The sequence below is a fragment of the Hesperophylax consimilis genome, chromosome 29, assembly GCF_061612785.1.
Source record: "Hesperophylax consimilis isolate HC1 chromosome 29, BYU_Hcon_1.0, whole genome shotgun sequence".
Lineage (NCBI taxonomy): Eukaryota > Metazoa > Arthropoda > Insecta > Trichoptera > Limnephilidae > Hesperophylax > Hesperophylax consimilis.
Window position 1 is genome coordinate 7,179,830 of NC_142864.1, and position 16,124 is coordinate 7,195,953.

Here is a 16,124-nt window from a genome sequence, read left to right on the forward strand (position 1 = left end):
ATATTGAATTAAATTGCACTACACGTTGTTTGACTAAGAAGGAAGCTTTCTTATCTAATAAGAAAAACAACAAAAATAATGATTGAAGCACTGTGTCATGAATTTAGTGAATCTGGTTTGAAAACAGTCACGGCCGCAGGTGATGCCGATATTGACATTGTACTAAACGGCATCGAAAAACTCAAAATCTTCTCAAAAGTGATTGTTGTTGGCACGGATAGTGATCTTTTGGTATTACTTGTAAGTCTTGCTCCTGAAGGAAAATCTATTTTTTTCTGTAAAGATGTTGGTGGAAAGGCCCCTTCAAGAACTTTATACATCATAGAGAAACCTATAATGTTACATAAAGATATTCGAAAACACATGCTATTTACCCATGCCATTACGGGCTGTGATACGACCCCATCTTTATATGGGTTAGGAAAGATAAAAGCTGCTGACATGATGAAAAACAATCCCGAAGCAAAACGCGCAGCTGAGGCATTTCTGGAAAAAGATGCGACTGAAGAGAACTTGTTGCAAAATGGAGAAAAATTCGCTCTCGCCATGTATGGTCTTGGTAGCTACTCTAATTGAAACGAAACTCGATACTATAAGTTTACCAGACTAACGACAAAATCAGCTTTTAAATCTAAATTTGACTTGGCAAAACTACCACCGACTTCAGAATCGTGTCATCAACATTTGTTGAGAGTTTATTTGCAAGTACAGTTTTGGTTAGGAAACAAACTAAACCCTATAAACTGGGGATGGAGGTATGAAAATGTAAATGAAAATGGTGGAAAGAAGAAATTTTTGAAACCATTTGCTCTTGATGACCTTCTTTCTCTGGTGTCCTGTTCCTGCATGTCTGGATGTGAAAATTACTGTGGCTGCAGAAAATCTGGATTTACCTGCTCTGCCATGTGCTACAACCATAACGGATTATCATGTCTGAACACAACCCAGTATGACGAATAAATGGAAGACTCTCTTTACTAGAAAATTATTTAAATATTTGCCTAATTTCGTCATAGATAATATTGATAAGTATATAATATAATTTACAAACCGTTTTGTCATTATAATATTTTTTGAGGTATATTTTCAGAAGCTTGTTTGAAAGTAAACCATTTTAGATCTATGCACTATTTTAAGTGATTTGTTGTTTCGGTATTTTATTATTGATAGGTGGACATAATAAAACAAGTGAGAATTTCCACAAAAGATTTTTTAGAACTTCGCCATAACATAAGGTCTGCAATATTTTAATGTTGTGAAAGGGTAGTCCCAAGCTGTTGTTGGTATTTTTGGCTTATTTCACATAACTGTATTTAAATAATAAGTAACAAACAATCATACAACACAATATGACTGTTTAGCCAGACCGGGGCACGGCGGTTGGTAGATAATGAAAGCGCTTCATTGGGCAGGGGAAAATATTTATATTACCCCCCTCCCCTCCGAACTAAAACTGGTAAATAACAATAAAACTCTTCAAAGTTAGACGAATTTGTTATAAAAAAAAAACATGAATTAATCATTACTTTCCTTAGGTTTTTGTAATTTCACGCTGCGCCGCGAACCGCTGCGCGCTCGAGCCGCCGCGCGCCGTGCTCCTTATTAACAGCCTAAGTGCCTTATTATAAGTTGAAACCCATCATATTTTATAGCTAAAAATATTGTCTACAAGTTTTGTTGATTTATTTTTTTTCGTTAACAGGCTCAGAAAAAAGTTATGTGGAAATATATTCTGAAATACTATTTTAAAAACTGATATTTTTCCTTTACTAATAAATTGTAGAGATCGTATAGCTTTTCTCGCAAAAATGAAAGAATACAATTTTTTAGAATAACTAATTAAAAACTAAACAAAAAATAAATAATCTGATTTTATAAAACCATTAAGGAGATATTAGCGTATTCCAAAAGGCTTTGAAAAATATATTCAAGAGGGGGTGGGGAAGGAAGCACAAGGGGGAAAGTCGGGGACTTTTGTAAAAATACATGTCTAAAGGTCTTCTAACATCTGTGAAAAATTCAGCTTCCGGGGAATTAGTTCCGACATTGGGTCTTTTTTTCCCTTCATTGACTGGGCTATTTCTTATAAAATTATTTACAAAATAAATAAAAAACAGTTTTGTGCTTGAAATCGAACTTTTCTAGACTCCGTTTGTCAAGCGATTTTAATGCCTTTTACCTAAAATATAAGGTATACCAAGAATATACACATTTTTGGCTTGTAGCTTCCTTTGGGAATGCGGGCTTAAGATTTCCTACTATCTGGTCTGCGCTAGGTATGTAATATAATACAAAATCAAATAGATATTACTTATAAGATAAGCAACAAGCGGTAAAGTGCTTATTTAGCCAGTAGAATTTATTGCATTTTCGCAAATCGTTAGGTCCCTTCCGGGAATTTACCCAAGATAATGGGAGAGATAAAGAAAGTGTCGCTTATAGCAAAGTTCACCCAATGCATATTTATTCCATAATATTATTATGTTCAAACAAACCAAAACAAAGACAGATAACTTCGCGGGGGAAATGAGAAGTCACAGGAAAGAAATGCCATTACAATGTTGACACGACCAAGTACAGGGTTTTCCAATAAGAGGTGTTATTTTGAATAGCCCGCTATTTCGGTAGATGTTACTTTTGAAGCTGTCATTTTTGACATTTGACAAGTAGAAACTACGCCATTAATAAAAATGGAACGATACACGCTTCAACAACGCATTGAAATTATTAAACCTCGGTGGCTTCGTCACCAAGCAAAATTGTCGCATCTGGGGCTCGGAAAACCCAAGAGTTATTGTTGAAAAGCTTCTCTATCCTCAACACGTGACTGTTTGGTGCGGTTTATGGTCCGGCGGAGTCATTGGACCTTACTTTTTCGAAAATGAGGCTGGAGCAACAGTTACGGTGAATGGATTGCGCTATCGAGAAATGATTAATGATTTTTTATGGCCGGAATTGGATGGTATTGATCTGGACAACGTTTACTTTCAACAAGACGGCGCTACGTGCCACACAAGTAACTAAACCATTGATCTTTTACGATTGAATATCAAAATAACATCCCTCATTGGAAAACCCTGTACTTCAATCAGTGAATACTGGAGTCCGACCGACGATAATTTCAGTATCGCCTTGGTAAAAAGCCACCATACGGAATAGAAACTTCGCTTGATACGGCTTTATCCACGTTCAGTTCAGATCTGGATAACCAGGTATATCGCTACCTCCCTCTTCCTTATTCCCCCCAAACTAAATTTAGTAACCTACATGCGTCGGGAGGTTAGGACTCTAATGCTTTGGTCACAAGTCAAATGTCACGAAGGGGAAACTTTGGGAGTACCTTGCAATTCAGATAATATCACTAAACACGGCTAAAACCATTTGAAGCAACATATCGGTTCAAAAAGTTCACGAATTTCGTTGTCTGTGATGTGAGTTAGTATTCCTGTGCGAAATTTGAACCAATGAACTCAAATTTCCTTTGAATTAAAGTGACATTTTTCAAAATTGGAACTGATTATTTGAATTGTCATTTTCAACATTGGAACTGATCTATCGAGAATTCAGAGTATCCCGCGATTTTTCACGGGTCTGCGCTATTAAAGCATGAAAAAAGATAACTTAACAAAAAAAAAAAAAAACATAACAAAAGTTGTAAAAAAAATGATAAAAAAAATAATTAGTCATAATACAATTAATTGAATGTTAACTGCATACTCCTGTGTTGATCAACAAACGACATACGACGCCATCCGCCATCACAACAACAATAACATTTAAAAAAACAACTTTACTAAACTTGTGACACATCTAGTACAAGAAAGAGTGCTAAAAATCGAGCAATAATAATGACAGCTGCTATTTCCTGGTCGAAACTCGAACAAAACCATAAAAAACACTGTTCAAATACCTAAAACTTCACAGAAAACATTTTAATTCTTAATTGTATTGTGTTCTTTGTTCGAAATTTAAACTGTAAACAAAAGAAAACGCATTCGACAATCGAATTACGAATTTGCTAACGCGACGCACGTCACTTCACTTTGACATCTCACGAATACTAAATTTCAAATTACGAATTACGAAACGTAATCGACTAATCTTATTTATTTCCAGTGTTGCCATTTCAAGGTCGATTTTGTTCATTGATATTACGAATAAATTACGACGAAACATTTTGTAAAAAAGTTTATAACGTAAATACGCTGAGGGAATTTTAAATTTGTATGATTTAAGACCTTTTTATATCTGAGTAAAATTTGATAGACTTGCAATATTTTGTGGAGAAATGCGAACCTAACTACCTAAATAAACATCACGCCGTTTCTTTCTTTTCAACGAGATGGGAGTCCCGAAAAGGATAAGGGTTTCCCAACTTCACGGAGAACCTTTCCAAGATCTGAAAAAAAAACATACTTGGAAACATTTTTATGTGGGAGTTTCCCAAATTGCTTAACAAGGTGCGATGAAAACGTACGTACCTAACAGATTCTTCGTAAAGATTAATCTCCCCATATTGCAGTCATGTTCCCTTGCAAATAATTATTAAAAACAAACCTAAAATACATATTTTTCCAACAACCATTATTATAAATACACTATGAAAGAGAAAAGGGCCTATTTGGAGCTTTGAGGATATCTGTATGCCAATGTATCAAGTCACGCTGTTTCTCCTCAGACGGGTTAGGCAGACAGGATGGACCTACATTCTACATTCTCTTCTGTCATCTCGACTCATGACAATATGGCAGTGAGGCATGGAACTGGCAGATGAAGGATCAAAGTAGAATGAATGCTGTAGAAATCAGATCCCTGAGGCGTATGTATCGTAAAAACATATGTGATCGAGTAAGGAATGTGGAGATCTGCAGAGAATGCAAGATTGATGTAAGCGTAATGAATGCATGGCATCAGAATGCATCAGCAGAGTGGATATGAGACGATGTATGAATGTGAATGAGGCAAGGAGTGTGTGCCAAGACCGAGTTGTTTGGCGGTCCGTCCTCTCTGCCTGCCCCTGCGGAGAATCGGCGTGAATGTTAGTTAGTTTTTTTAGACAAAATGATAGTGTTTGGTTCGTTTCACTTGATCGTGACCAGAGATGTACTTTATTTCAAATAAATCCATTTCAAATGGAAATGCAAAATGCAAAATGGGTATTTTCCATTTTGCATTTTAAATGCTTTTCTAAAAACCATTTTGCATTTTGAATTTTAAATGCTTTTCTCAATGCATTTTCCATTTTAAATGCTTTTTTGCAACATTCTTCCTACTATCTCCACTCATCTTTTTTTCATAAGCCCCAAATATCAGTCGGTCCTCAACCTCGCTATGAGAGATAATTTACATTTGTCAAGTTGCTCCCTGGTAGGAGCCCTGGCAATTGAGTGATACCATTACAAAAAATACTGATTCAAATACTGAACATGGGGCCATGACGCTGTAATATTAAATGTTAGATAGCAGTTTCTATGTTTTTACGTTGGCAACATTAGTCCCGCGCAAATTTTTTGTGGTTTCATAATCTGTAGTCGTGGTGTTTTTGGATTTACCATCATGTATAATGTTTGTTCTACATTGATGTCCATTATTATGACAAAATTGTTTAAAAATTTTATAATTATTTTAATTGTTTGACCTGAGAAACCATTTTGCATTTTCAATGCATTTTGAAAATAGGTATTTTGCATTTTGCATTTCAAATGATTTTCTAAAAACCATTTTGCATTTTGCTCTTTCAAATGGAAAAGTTTGGACCCATTTCCATTTTGCATTTCAAATGGTTTTGGGTACCCATTTTGCACATCTCTGATCGTGACACATCTTCCTCGGGCGTCTCCGATTTCTTCTACAATTCACATTCGCGTCATACATTCTCCTGTAAACGTTCAAACCTGTTTGTAATTTTTTATTGTTAACTTATTAAAAAATAATACAGCGTTTTAAATTATAACAGAATAAATATATTGTTTCCTATTTATTCTACTACTCCATGAGGTGAGATCCAGGAGCTCGTGTTTATGGGAGGAGTAAGTATATACAAAAAGAAAGGCGATGTGTAAACAATATTTAAAAACTTAAATATCTACAAACGTAATTCAACATACAAATGAACACAATTCAATATTCAAATTATTGAAATTGGCCTATTTCAGCATATCTATTTATTTATTTAACGCCCAGAGGGCTTTTACATGTGGGTGGTACAATTTTAATGACAGTTTTGAAACATAAGAAAGAAATAATAAAAATAAAATTAAATTTAAAAATAATATATGCAAGAAACAAAATTAAAAATAACAAGAACATAAATTTTAAAAAATACAGCGATTTGACTGGTTTACAAAAATATAACTTCCATTTAGGAATAGTGTTGAAATAAGTCTTTTACGTGATCCACAAAATTCGCAAAGTTAATATTAAATATATCGACATCACCTAAGTATTGGTTTCCCATAGTATAAAACCGTTGCAGTTGTATTGGGGAGTTCGCAATGTAATTGCGCTTGTGTGTGTTGCAGTGGAATAGTGTATCTTGTCGTATCATATCGCTCGACATACATTTACATTCCCATTGGGGTTGTGTACGAGAATATAGCGGGCTAAAGGTACGTCCACACCGGTAACGAAATAGCAAAGTTGTATAACAATTGTTTTAAAACATGTATATATGTTGTATAAACTTTGTTGTACAACTTTTATAATTTTGTTATATAACAAGTTACAACTAGCAAACGCGTCCACACCTCATGAAACAAGAAATGCAACACTTTCAATCATTTGAGGATTCAGTAGTAATCATGGCTTCGGAGGAAGAGGTTTTGCTGGCCGCCGCGGCCTGTGTAATTATATCAACTCACCGTCAACCAACTCAGCGCAGATGGTGGGTGCGACCTTCGCTGGAAGCTCGACATCGTTACAGTGGAACTCACCTGATGGAGGATCTGATGGAAGACGGTAGAGATCCCCTTAGTGGGGAAATCAGGGATGATGGGAGTTTTCGGAATTTCGCTCGAATGAGCAGTTCTGACTTTGAATATCTCTTGATCAATGTTGCCCCAACTATTGCAAAGCAGGACACCAATTATCGATGGGCTATACCTGCAAGAGAAAGGCTTGCAGTTACTCTGAGATTTTTGGCGAGTGGTGATTCCTATCAAAGCTTGAGTTACTTATTCAAGATCTCAAAGCAGAGTATTTCCAAGATTGTTCCTGAAGTCTGTAGGGCCCTTATTGTCTTCTTGAAGGATGTAATCAAGGTATGTATATCAATAATTATATTCAAACAAATATTTTATTATGCAAACTTTAATATATATTATGCAAACTTATATACTATTACTTTCAATAATGCTAAATAAAATGAAGAAAAAAAAAACAATTAAAAAGCCAATTACATATCCAGTAAATTCAACGAGTCAGTCGTTGCTTGGTCAACGGGGCTAGGTTCGGCAGATGTGCTAGCTGCAGAGTAAGCATCTGGGCTGACAGCAGAGTAGACTTGCTGGGTACTAGGGTGCAACTGTGGGCTTACGTCACCGTAGAATTGTGGGCTTCCTTGACCGTAGACTTGTGGGCTTCCTTGACCGTAGACTTGTGGGCTTCCATGACCGTAGACTTGTGGTCTTCCGCGTAGATCTTGCCTTTCTGCGTGGTACAAAATGTTAGTAAGTTGATGTTTCGTGTCCACCACCAACATTTTATCTTTCAAATTTCTCAGGGCAATAGCTACTTGTTCCCCAAATACATCAAACTCGTCCCTGGTCCTGGCGCTAAGCTTTTTCATTACATCGTATGCTTCCCTGGCCATACTGTCGTTGTGGGATCTCTTTTTGCTGGGTCTTTTCATTTGAGATGGCGGAAGGAAAGTAGACTGTTCTTGCTCTGTCTGTGTCTCTTCTGGCCCCTATAAAGAAAAACAAATTTCATTAATTCAAAGAAATGAAGTGGGTTGTCAACAATAAGTATATGATGAAATATTTTCTTTTTTTGCAGACCCCAAGCAGTCAAGGAGAATGGCTTGATTTAGCTGCTGACTTTGACCAAAAATGGAATTATCCTCACTGCTGTGGCAGCATTGATGGGAAACATATTACGTTGCAAGCTCCCAAACACAGCGGTAGTGATTATTTCAACTACAAAGGGTATTTCAGTATTGTACTTATGGCCATCGTCAACGCAAACTACTGTTTTACTTATGTCAGCATTGGATGCCAAGGGCGAATATCTGATGGTGGCGTGTTTGGCAGTACAGAGTTCAAGAGGCTTCTTGAAACATCACATTTACATTTGCCAGCGGCAACACCTCTGCCTGGGAGAACACTGCCAACTCCTTACGTTTTTGTGTGTGACGACGCTTTTCAGTTACTGCCAAACATGATGAAACCGTATCCGGGGGCACAAGCAAAAGGTTCGCCACAGAGAATATATAATGGCAGACATAGCAGAGCAAGGCGCACTGTGGAAAATGTATTTGGTATAATGTCAGCTGTATTCAGAGTCCTCAGAAAACCCCTGCTTCTTGAGCCCCTAACTGCAGAAAATGTTGTCCTAACTTGTTGCCTCCTCCACAACTTTCTTCGAAAAAGTCAATCAGCATCATCGTACACCCCCCCTGGGACCTTCGATGATGAAGATACCTCCTCCGGTGAAGTTACACCTGGACATTGGAGAATCGTGGGTGAACCAACAGATACCTTTCTGCGGCTCAGAAGGATCCCGAGAAAACCCTCCGACGTCGGCAGAATGGTTCGTAATGAAATCAGCGCTTTTTTTCAATCTGAAGAGGGATCAGTGCCGTGGCAAAACAGATACTGAATGCGAGGGATTAAGTAGGTACCTACCTACATTGTTTTTCTCCTCCCACTTTCTTCTTAGTGACAAATAATTATTATGTAGGTACCTACTAAATAGGTAGTTAACTACTAAATTAAAGTTGAAAAATTAAACTGTATAAAATGTAATTAAAATTAATTAAAGTTTAATTAAAACTGAAGTGTGTTTACCTGTGCCTGATCTGACGCCTGTGTGGACTCATCTGGTTGCTGCAGTTCACCCGTGAGCTGCTGTCCGACTTCTTGTTGGTGCCTCGGTGTGTTTTTATCTTTTAGAAAAAGCAGAGAGTGGAAATATATCCATTTGGTCTTGTAAGGGGCATCAGCTCCGTCTCCACTCTTCCCTTTTTTCAATTCGCGCTGGAATTGTCCAATTAGCATCCGAACTTTCTTCTCCACCTCATCCACGTTTCCTTCAAAATCGGAAGCTAGATCAGCCCAACCATCTTGCTTTTTATTACGGTTTTTGTATTCATTGTGTTGTGGATCCCAAAGTACTGCTTTCTCACGATACTGCTCAATCAATCTTTCGGTATTCTCCTTCGTCCACTCCATCTCCAAAAGACCTCAAAAAATACCTCACAAAATACACAAAACAAAGAACGCCAGTCAAATTAAAAAAAACTCCACGCACTCAGACACACTCACTTACAGATAGTTCTCCATCAACTGATGGGAGGACACTGAAAGGTGGGTTGTTTGTTTTTTGTGTTTTTTTTTTTTGTTTTGTTGTGTGTGTGGACGAGCTTGCAACTTGTTATACAACCAAGTTATCTAATTCCTTTGATCTTTACCGACAACCTCTGGGTAACATGTAACCTGCTATAAAAACAGAAAAAAAGTTACACAACATCGTGTTATACAACATTTTTCAGTTGAATTTCTAACAAGTTACATAACATTGGTTATATAACTCTTTGTAACACGTTTTGTTACTGGTGTGGACGCACCTTAAGAGCGTGGTCTGTCACAGGCTTAAATCAATAAACACAATTTTAGAGAATTAGTTTTAGAAACAAATATAACAAAAGCCAAAATATACTTATATCATTATCCGATTTCATTTGAATGTCAAATTGGTTCATCAAATACTAGTTGACTATACTTATATACCCGGTGTTGCTGGGAGTTATTCTTAGGAAACAGACATATACTTTGTTGGACTTTTCTGTAGGCCTTTTAAAGATATACAATTCCGTAGTACATTATTTTGATGTATCTCATAAGGTTTAGCCAGCGTTAGCAATGTAAGCGCCCGAAAATATAAAAAGATAAAAACAAAACATCGACTTTTCTCCACTTTCTACAAATATAATATGCATATTTTATTTATATATAAAACTTCCGGAAGAAATTCTCTAAATGATAGTGAAAACACTATCAAAATCCGTTGCGTAGTTTAGAAGAACTAAGCGCACAAACGGACAGACACGAATAGCGACTTTATTTTATACTATTTAGAGATTAGTACTTTGTAGTTTGTTTGACAAATACGTCAAACCAAATAATTCGACAAACACGTAAAATTTGTTAAATTCTTTAATTCTTTCATCCGCTCTGCATGCCCAAACAATCTAAGCGTCCGTTTCTTAATCTTCAACTCATTACGCTTACATCAGCGTTTCTTTGAATTCTTTGCAGATCTCCACATTTCTCACAAGATCATATACGGTTTTACCACACACACACGCCTTAGGGATCTAATTTCTACAGCATTCCGACTAATCTGCAGGCAAGGTGTGAATAAATCAAAACAAAATCTGATTCAAGATTCAAGTATGAACAAACGTACACGCACGCTACTGTATACCGAAGTATAAGGATTACTCACGTATAATGTCCGCAATAAAATGCTTATCTTTATAAACCCACTTACAGAAGTTTCAAAATACACAACACAACACGATACACTGTGAAACTACGCAGTTTAAAATAACATAACACGTTTTTCCAATAACTTTATAAATACAACACGTAAAATCAATTGAATACACATGTCTTCTCGTCAAACAATGGAAATAAAACTAATACTAATAAATAATAACGAATAAAGACGTTAAACAATAATCTAAGATAGGTACTTCTAACCCATAATAATTATTGTTTATGTTTTACTATGTTCTTAATATTAGCTTTATTTGTATACTTCTACGGTCACTTCTGGTATATATATAAACAATAATTCGCTTTGTTCTAAATATTTGATACAAAAGAATCGACAAAGGAAATAACATTATTGAAAGGAATGTTAAAATAAAATATTATAAATTGCCGCGGGTTCGTAAATGTACTAAGGATTGCCAGTAGGCAAAATACGGAGCGTTTAAATTCAATTATAAAGTACACCATACACAGGAATTATGCACGGAAAGTCGCAGATTCAGCAATGTGGTAAGAGTAACAGTTCTGAAATTTTCCATGTCAACAAAATATACCGATTAACCCCTTGGACAATTTTGGGAGATATATCTCCCAGTCTGACACGGTCTCGTAAAAGTTATGATATCTTGTTTTGTATTACGGTGAGAAATGTGATTTAAACAGTCTTAGAAAGAGATAATAACGCGCTTTTTTGCATTAAAAAAATACCATAAATGCTCCAAAAATTTTTGATGTAATTCTGTGAAAAATATTTGACAAGGTTTGCAAATTTTTAAATAAATATGTTTATGTTAATCGAAAAAAAGTGAAATGTGACTTTTATACTACCTTTGCCTAATCAAAGGTGTTTTTTTGCTTCGTGTAAAATAATAATTAGTTAACACGATAAAAACCATCGGTTAGCGAATTTAAAAACTGTATAATTATTTGTGATCAAATTTTTTGTATATTTAATTGCATGTGTCGATTTTCAATACAAAAGTCTGAAAGAGTCGTTTATTTTCTTTCAAGAATAGTATTTTATTTGGAAATATGCATTTGGTTTCAGCTCATCGTCCGTTCATGGCGAGTAAATCAATTGTTTTGCTGATAATTGTGTATGTAATTTCTATGCCTCCTAAAGAACATCATAAGCTTTATAAATTGTAAGAAAATATTTAAGAAAACATTTAATATAGCCCCTTTCCTTACCCGTCTCACAGCTTCACCCAACCGGGTGGCGATGCAGTTCCCCAGTGAGCTTTCATATTAACATAAAAAAGATGAACTCACCATGGTATCATGCTCCGTTTCCATGTACTGCTCTTGGTTCGTGTTGTTGTTGTCGCTCGTCTTCCACCAGGGGCTGCGCGCCCCCTTCTTGGAGGCCGAGTTCGCCGCCGCCATTTTCTTGTGCCCGCTCGCTATGTGCGCTGAAAAAAAATATAAACATTTAAAAAATGTTAACCTTGTTTTTCTCACTTGGTTGAGGCGCCAGCAGATTAAATGAAAGAGAGAAATGAAAACTTTTTTTTTATGAGCTCTGACGAAGTTAAGTGAATAGAAAAATAATTCGGGGACGTCTGAGAAAGATATAATATTGCACGACCATTGAGTCATTGAGATATTAAGAGTCCAAATAACCGAAGAGCAAGTATGAGACGATGCACGAACGTGGATGAAGCAAGTAACGTTTGCTTACTCCTCAGGGAAACGGTGTAATGATTTGTGAGTTTTTAAAAGCTAGTCAGAAAACTATATATTGTATAATAATTATACTTAATCCAGCTCAAATAAAAATACAATCCAACATACAGAAGTAATTACAATTTTATATGTATTATTATTACAAAAGGTATTAATTACATAAATATACACTATTATAAAATATTATATAAATAATAGACACGCTTGCTTAACACCCTTTTTTTCTTGAAAAATACATACTTGGCAATCAAATAATACAAATTAGAAAATTATTTTAGTAGTCACGCTCCTTGTGTCCGTCTACAGTCACTTTTATTACTTTTGTAGGTAGGAACTTCACACGCGAGGGCCTTTAAAACTCGGATTTGATAATCGGCAGACTGGCAACACATTAATGTCAGCGTTTGACAACTAGAATTGCGACGGAGTTTACGCGGTGTCGGCTTTTCAATTTATTGGCAAAAAAACTGTCTCCACGACAAATATAACTATAAATTACATTCAGAACGACAGGTAATAAGAATCATATTAATTTATTAGTAATAATAATGCATTTGTAGCATGTTTGCATACACCATTACTATTCAAATAATTTAACCTCACTTCTCCGACGCAAGTCGTAATAACAAATAAAATATGTTTTCCATGTGCAAAAACATGTCTTAGTATGTGCAATTGTATATCGATCACTATCAAGCTGTTAACTTTTTATTTTTCTTATTATTTAAACCTTTATAGATGTTTTGTATTCGTCGTGACAAGGTTGCTAATTTACATGTATCTTTGAACGATTTCAGTGATTTTAAATCAACATGATCATTCCTGTGAGGTGTTTCACCTGTGGCAAGGTTATCGGCAACAAATGGGAGGCCTACCTCGGATTGTTACAAGCAGAATACACTGAAGGGTTGGTATACAGACTATTATAGCGCAATTTAACTGAATTGATGAATATAAAACATAAAATAAAGTTGTTTAATTCCGCCTCACGCTTAGTACGCAAAAAAAAAACCATTGGTTTCAACTTAATGACTATAGAAGATAGATACACGTTTAATATGCACATTTAATTTTAAAAACACTTTTAATCAGATTTTAGACTTTATGGAGATTTTAGACTTGCAAAAACAAATTTGTCGGGAACCCAAAATAATCTGTTAAAGGATTCAAGATATTCAATAAACTACCGACGGATGTTAAAGAAGCTAAAAGCCTTGCAGCTTTTTGTGGGTTATGCCTAAATACTATAAAGAATATGTTTTAGATGTAGCATTAAGTGTCCCTAAACGTCATAGAAATAATTCTAAAGGTTTATACTAGATATAAAATTTTTATTCTAAATAAAAACATTAAAAAAAGATAATAATGAGAAGTATTTCCGGAATGGAAAATAATGCATTTAGTAGCCATTTTGTTAAAAAAAAACGGATAATTTGTTGACTTTTATTCATGCCACGTATTGAAATAACAATATTAAAATAGCGTACAACATAACTATACTCTAATGGCCTGCGAACTAATGATGCTCTTTTTAAATCCGAAAAAATGTCAATGTTAGAGTTTAGGCAAATAATATTGAAGGTATGAATAACATGAAAAATAATAAAAAAGCAGGGCATTAGCGATTAGGTTTCTGTGCCCCCATTTCCTATAGCTATTAGCGTTTGCTATCCACTCCAACAACTGCATGTGTCAGGAGTGTAAGGTGGTGGTTCATCAACCTTTTTACATACATCTTGAAATGGTTGACTTTGCAGTCAGAGGTGTCGCAAACTTATTTTATATTATCTAAAATGGTAATCATAGAACGCTAAAACTAAGTGCCGCAGTCAAAATTTTTGTTAGGTTCAAGATCAAACTGATAAATTCTGTTGATTTTTATCATTTTTGGTGTTTTATAAAATGGAAAACTTTGAAATGCACCAAAAGTAGAACTCTCAATAAAATCATCATCGATTCTACTAATATAATCCAATTTTAAGCTTGATTGGATTCTTATTTGGAGAGAAGGAAGGATTAACTTATTTTTAAACATAAAACAACTCAATTACTGTTTAACATATGTTATCGTGAAATCAGATATGAGCGCATCAGCAGAATGCTGTCTGCTCATTAAATAATAATGTTAGTAAGAAAATACACAGATTGAGGAAATGAAATTAAAAGAATTTGGCACTCTCTTTGGATTATAAAAATATTACCATTTGTTATTTCGGCTACTGGCATTATACCTAGCTCTCTCATTCAAAATTTAGGCGTATTAGATCTGTCAAGGAATTTATACATAAATATGCAAAAATCAGTCATTATAAATACATGTAGGATTACGAAAGATTTTTTAAATATTTATATTGAGGGATCAGTAGGATTTATAGGTCCAATTAGAAGTTCTACCGAGCCGAACCCTCTGATATGAAAATATCTGGAGTCGGTGAATTATTTTCCCATTTGATCTCTGGTGAGTTGACGTGTTGTTCTTGTATTTATTATGCTTATATAATGCAATTGCATAATATCAATTGACTAGATGATCATTTGTGGAAAAGTGTGTGGAAGGGTTTAGTTATTCCTGTGGGGAAGATTTAACCCGAACTTAAAGTTGAAAAAAAATAAAAAAAGCGCTGTGCTGCGAAGTTAAAAATTTTTCTACAATTAAGGTCAAACCACAAAATTCTGCATTTTTAAGAATATGTAAAAAAACTTATCATTTCGAGAGGCTGATTCAAAGTTTTGAAGAAATACTAAAGATTTTCACTAAACAAACCCTTTTGTAAAACCGAACAGAAACTTTTGAATATTGTTTACTGTATTTAAAAAATATATATATTTGTAAGGCCTACAAATGATTGAACCGCTGACCAAAGTATTATTATTTCGACGGAAAGATAGTAATTCCGTCGACGGTTCAGGTTGTCGTGTTCTGCAAGTCGGTACGTGTGAAGGGTCTATTAGCCTAGTTGGCCGTACGAAAAACCCAGCTGGCCGCTTATAGCTCGTCACTACCCTAGACTAATACATTTTTACTTCTATTTCAGTGATGCCCTCGACGCTCTGGGTCTGAAGAGATACTGCTGCAGGAGGATGTTACTGGGACACGTGGATCTCATTGAAAAACTTCTCAATTACGCACCGTTGGAGAAATAGACACTGTTAATATTAAACTATTTAATTTAATTTTAATAAGGCCATGTTATAGAATCTGCAGAGATGGGCCCGGCGATCTGTAACTTGGCCTTTTCACTTTTAACCTGATTTGCGCGGATGTCACATATGTGATTCATCGGCGGCTATCCCCGTACGCTGATGTTGCATATTTGGTACATGAAGTTTCTCTGAAAAGTATGGTCGTTGAGTATCGCATGACCGATGCAGGGATTCTATCAAATTCTGATTTGTGATGTCCATGGAGAATTATATATTATTATACAAATTGTTAGAATGTAAAATTAAAATCTAATAAAAATGTCTTCTTTGAAATGATTGTTAGCTTTTTTCCATTTCCTTTTCCCGTAGTAACGCAAATCAACACCACGATTTTAGGCCAAAGGAAGTCATTTGAGGCTGTAACAAAATTAAAATAATTAAAATTGATAAGACACGTTGGTCGCCATTGTAACAATGAGATTATTGCGTCAACTTAAATTCGTCACGTTGAACGCCATTGTAATAAATAAAATCTTAACCAAGCAAAAGTAATATATCGTCGGTGCATACATAATATGA

General features: G+C 35.2%; 2 protein-coding genes across 3 annotated transcripts in view; one reads left to right on the forward strand and one right to left on the reverse strand.

Annotated features, from left to right (window-relative positions):
- The window catches only part of LOC149409833 (polyamine-transporting ATPase 13A3-like), a 56,282-nt gene extending 51,791 nt beyond the window's left edge, over positions 1–4,491 (reverse strand). For both annotated transcript variants that reach the window (XM_089649269.1, XM_089649268.1), the window contains exon 1: positions 3,911–4,491. The gene's annotated coding sequence lies outside the window, so the exon portion shown is untranslated. The remainder of the gene's footprint in view (positions 1–3,910) is intronic.
- Positions 4,492–12,785: 8,294 nt separating this feature from the next.
- On the forward strand, positions 12,786–15,878 carry Polr2L (DNA-directed RNA polymerases I, II, and III subunit Rpb10). The gene is made up of 3 exons (XM_089649122.1): positions 12,786–12,914; positions 13,199–13,308; positions 15,437–15,878. Exons 2-3 carry the CDS (start codon positions 13,214–13,216, stop codon positions 15,543–15,545), a joined length of 204 nt encoding a protein of 67 aa, XP_089505248.1. The 5' UTR covers positions 12,786–12,914; positions 13,199–13,213; the 3' UTR covers positions 15,546–15,878.
- The last annotated feature ends 246 nt before the right edge of the window (positions 15,879–16,124 follow it).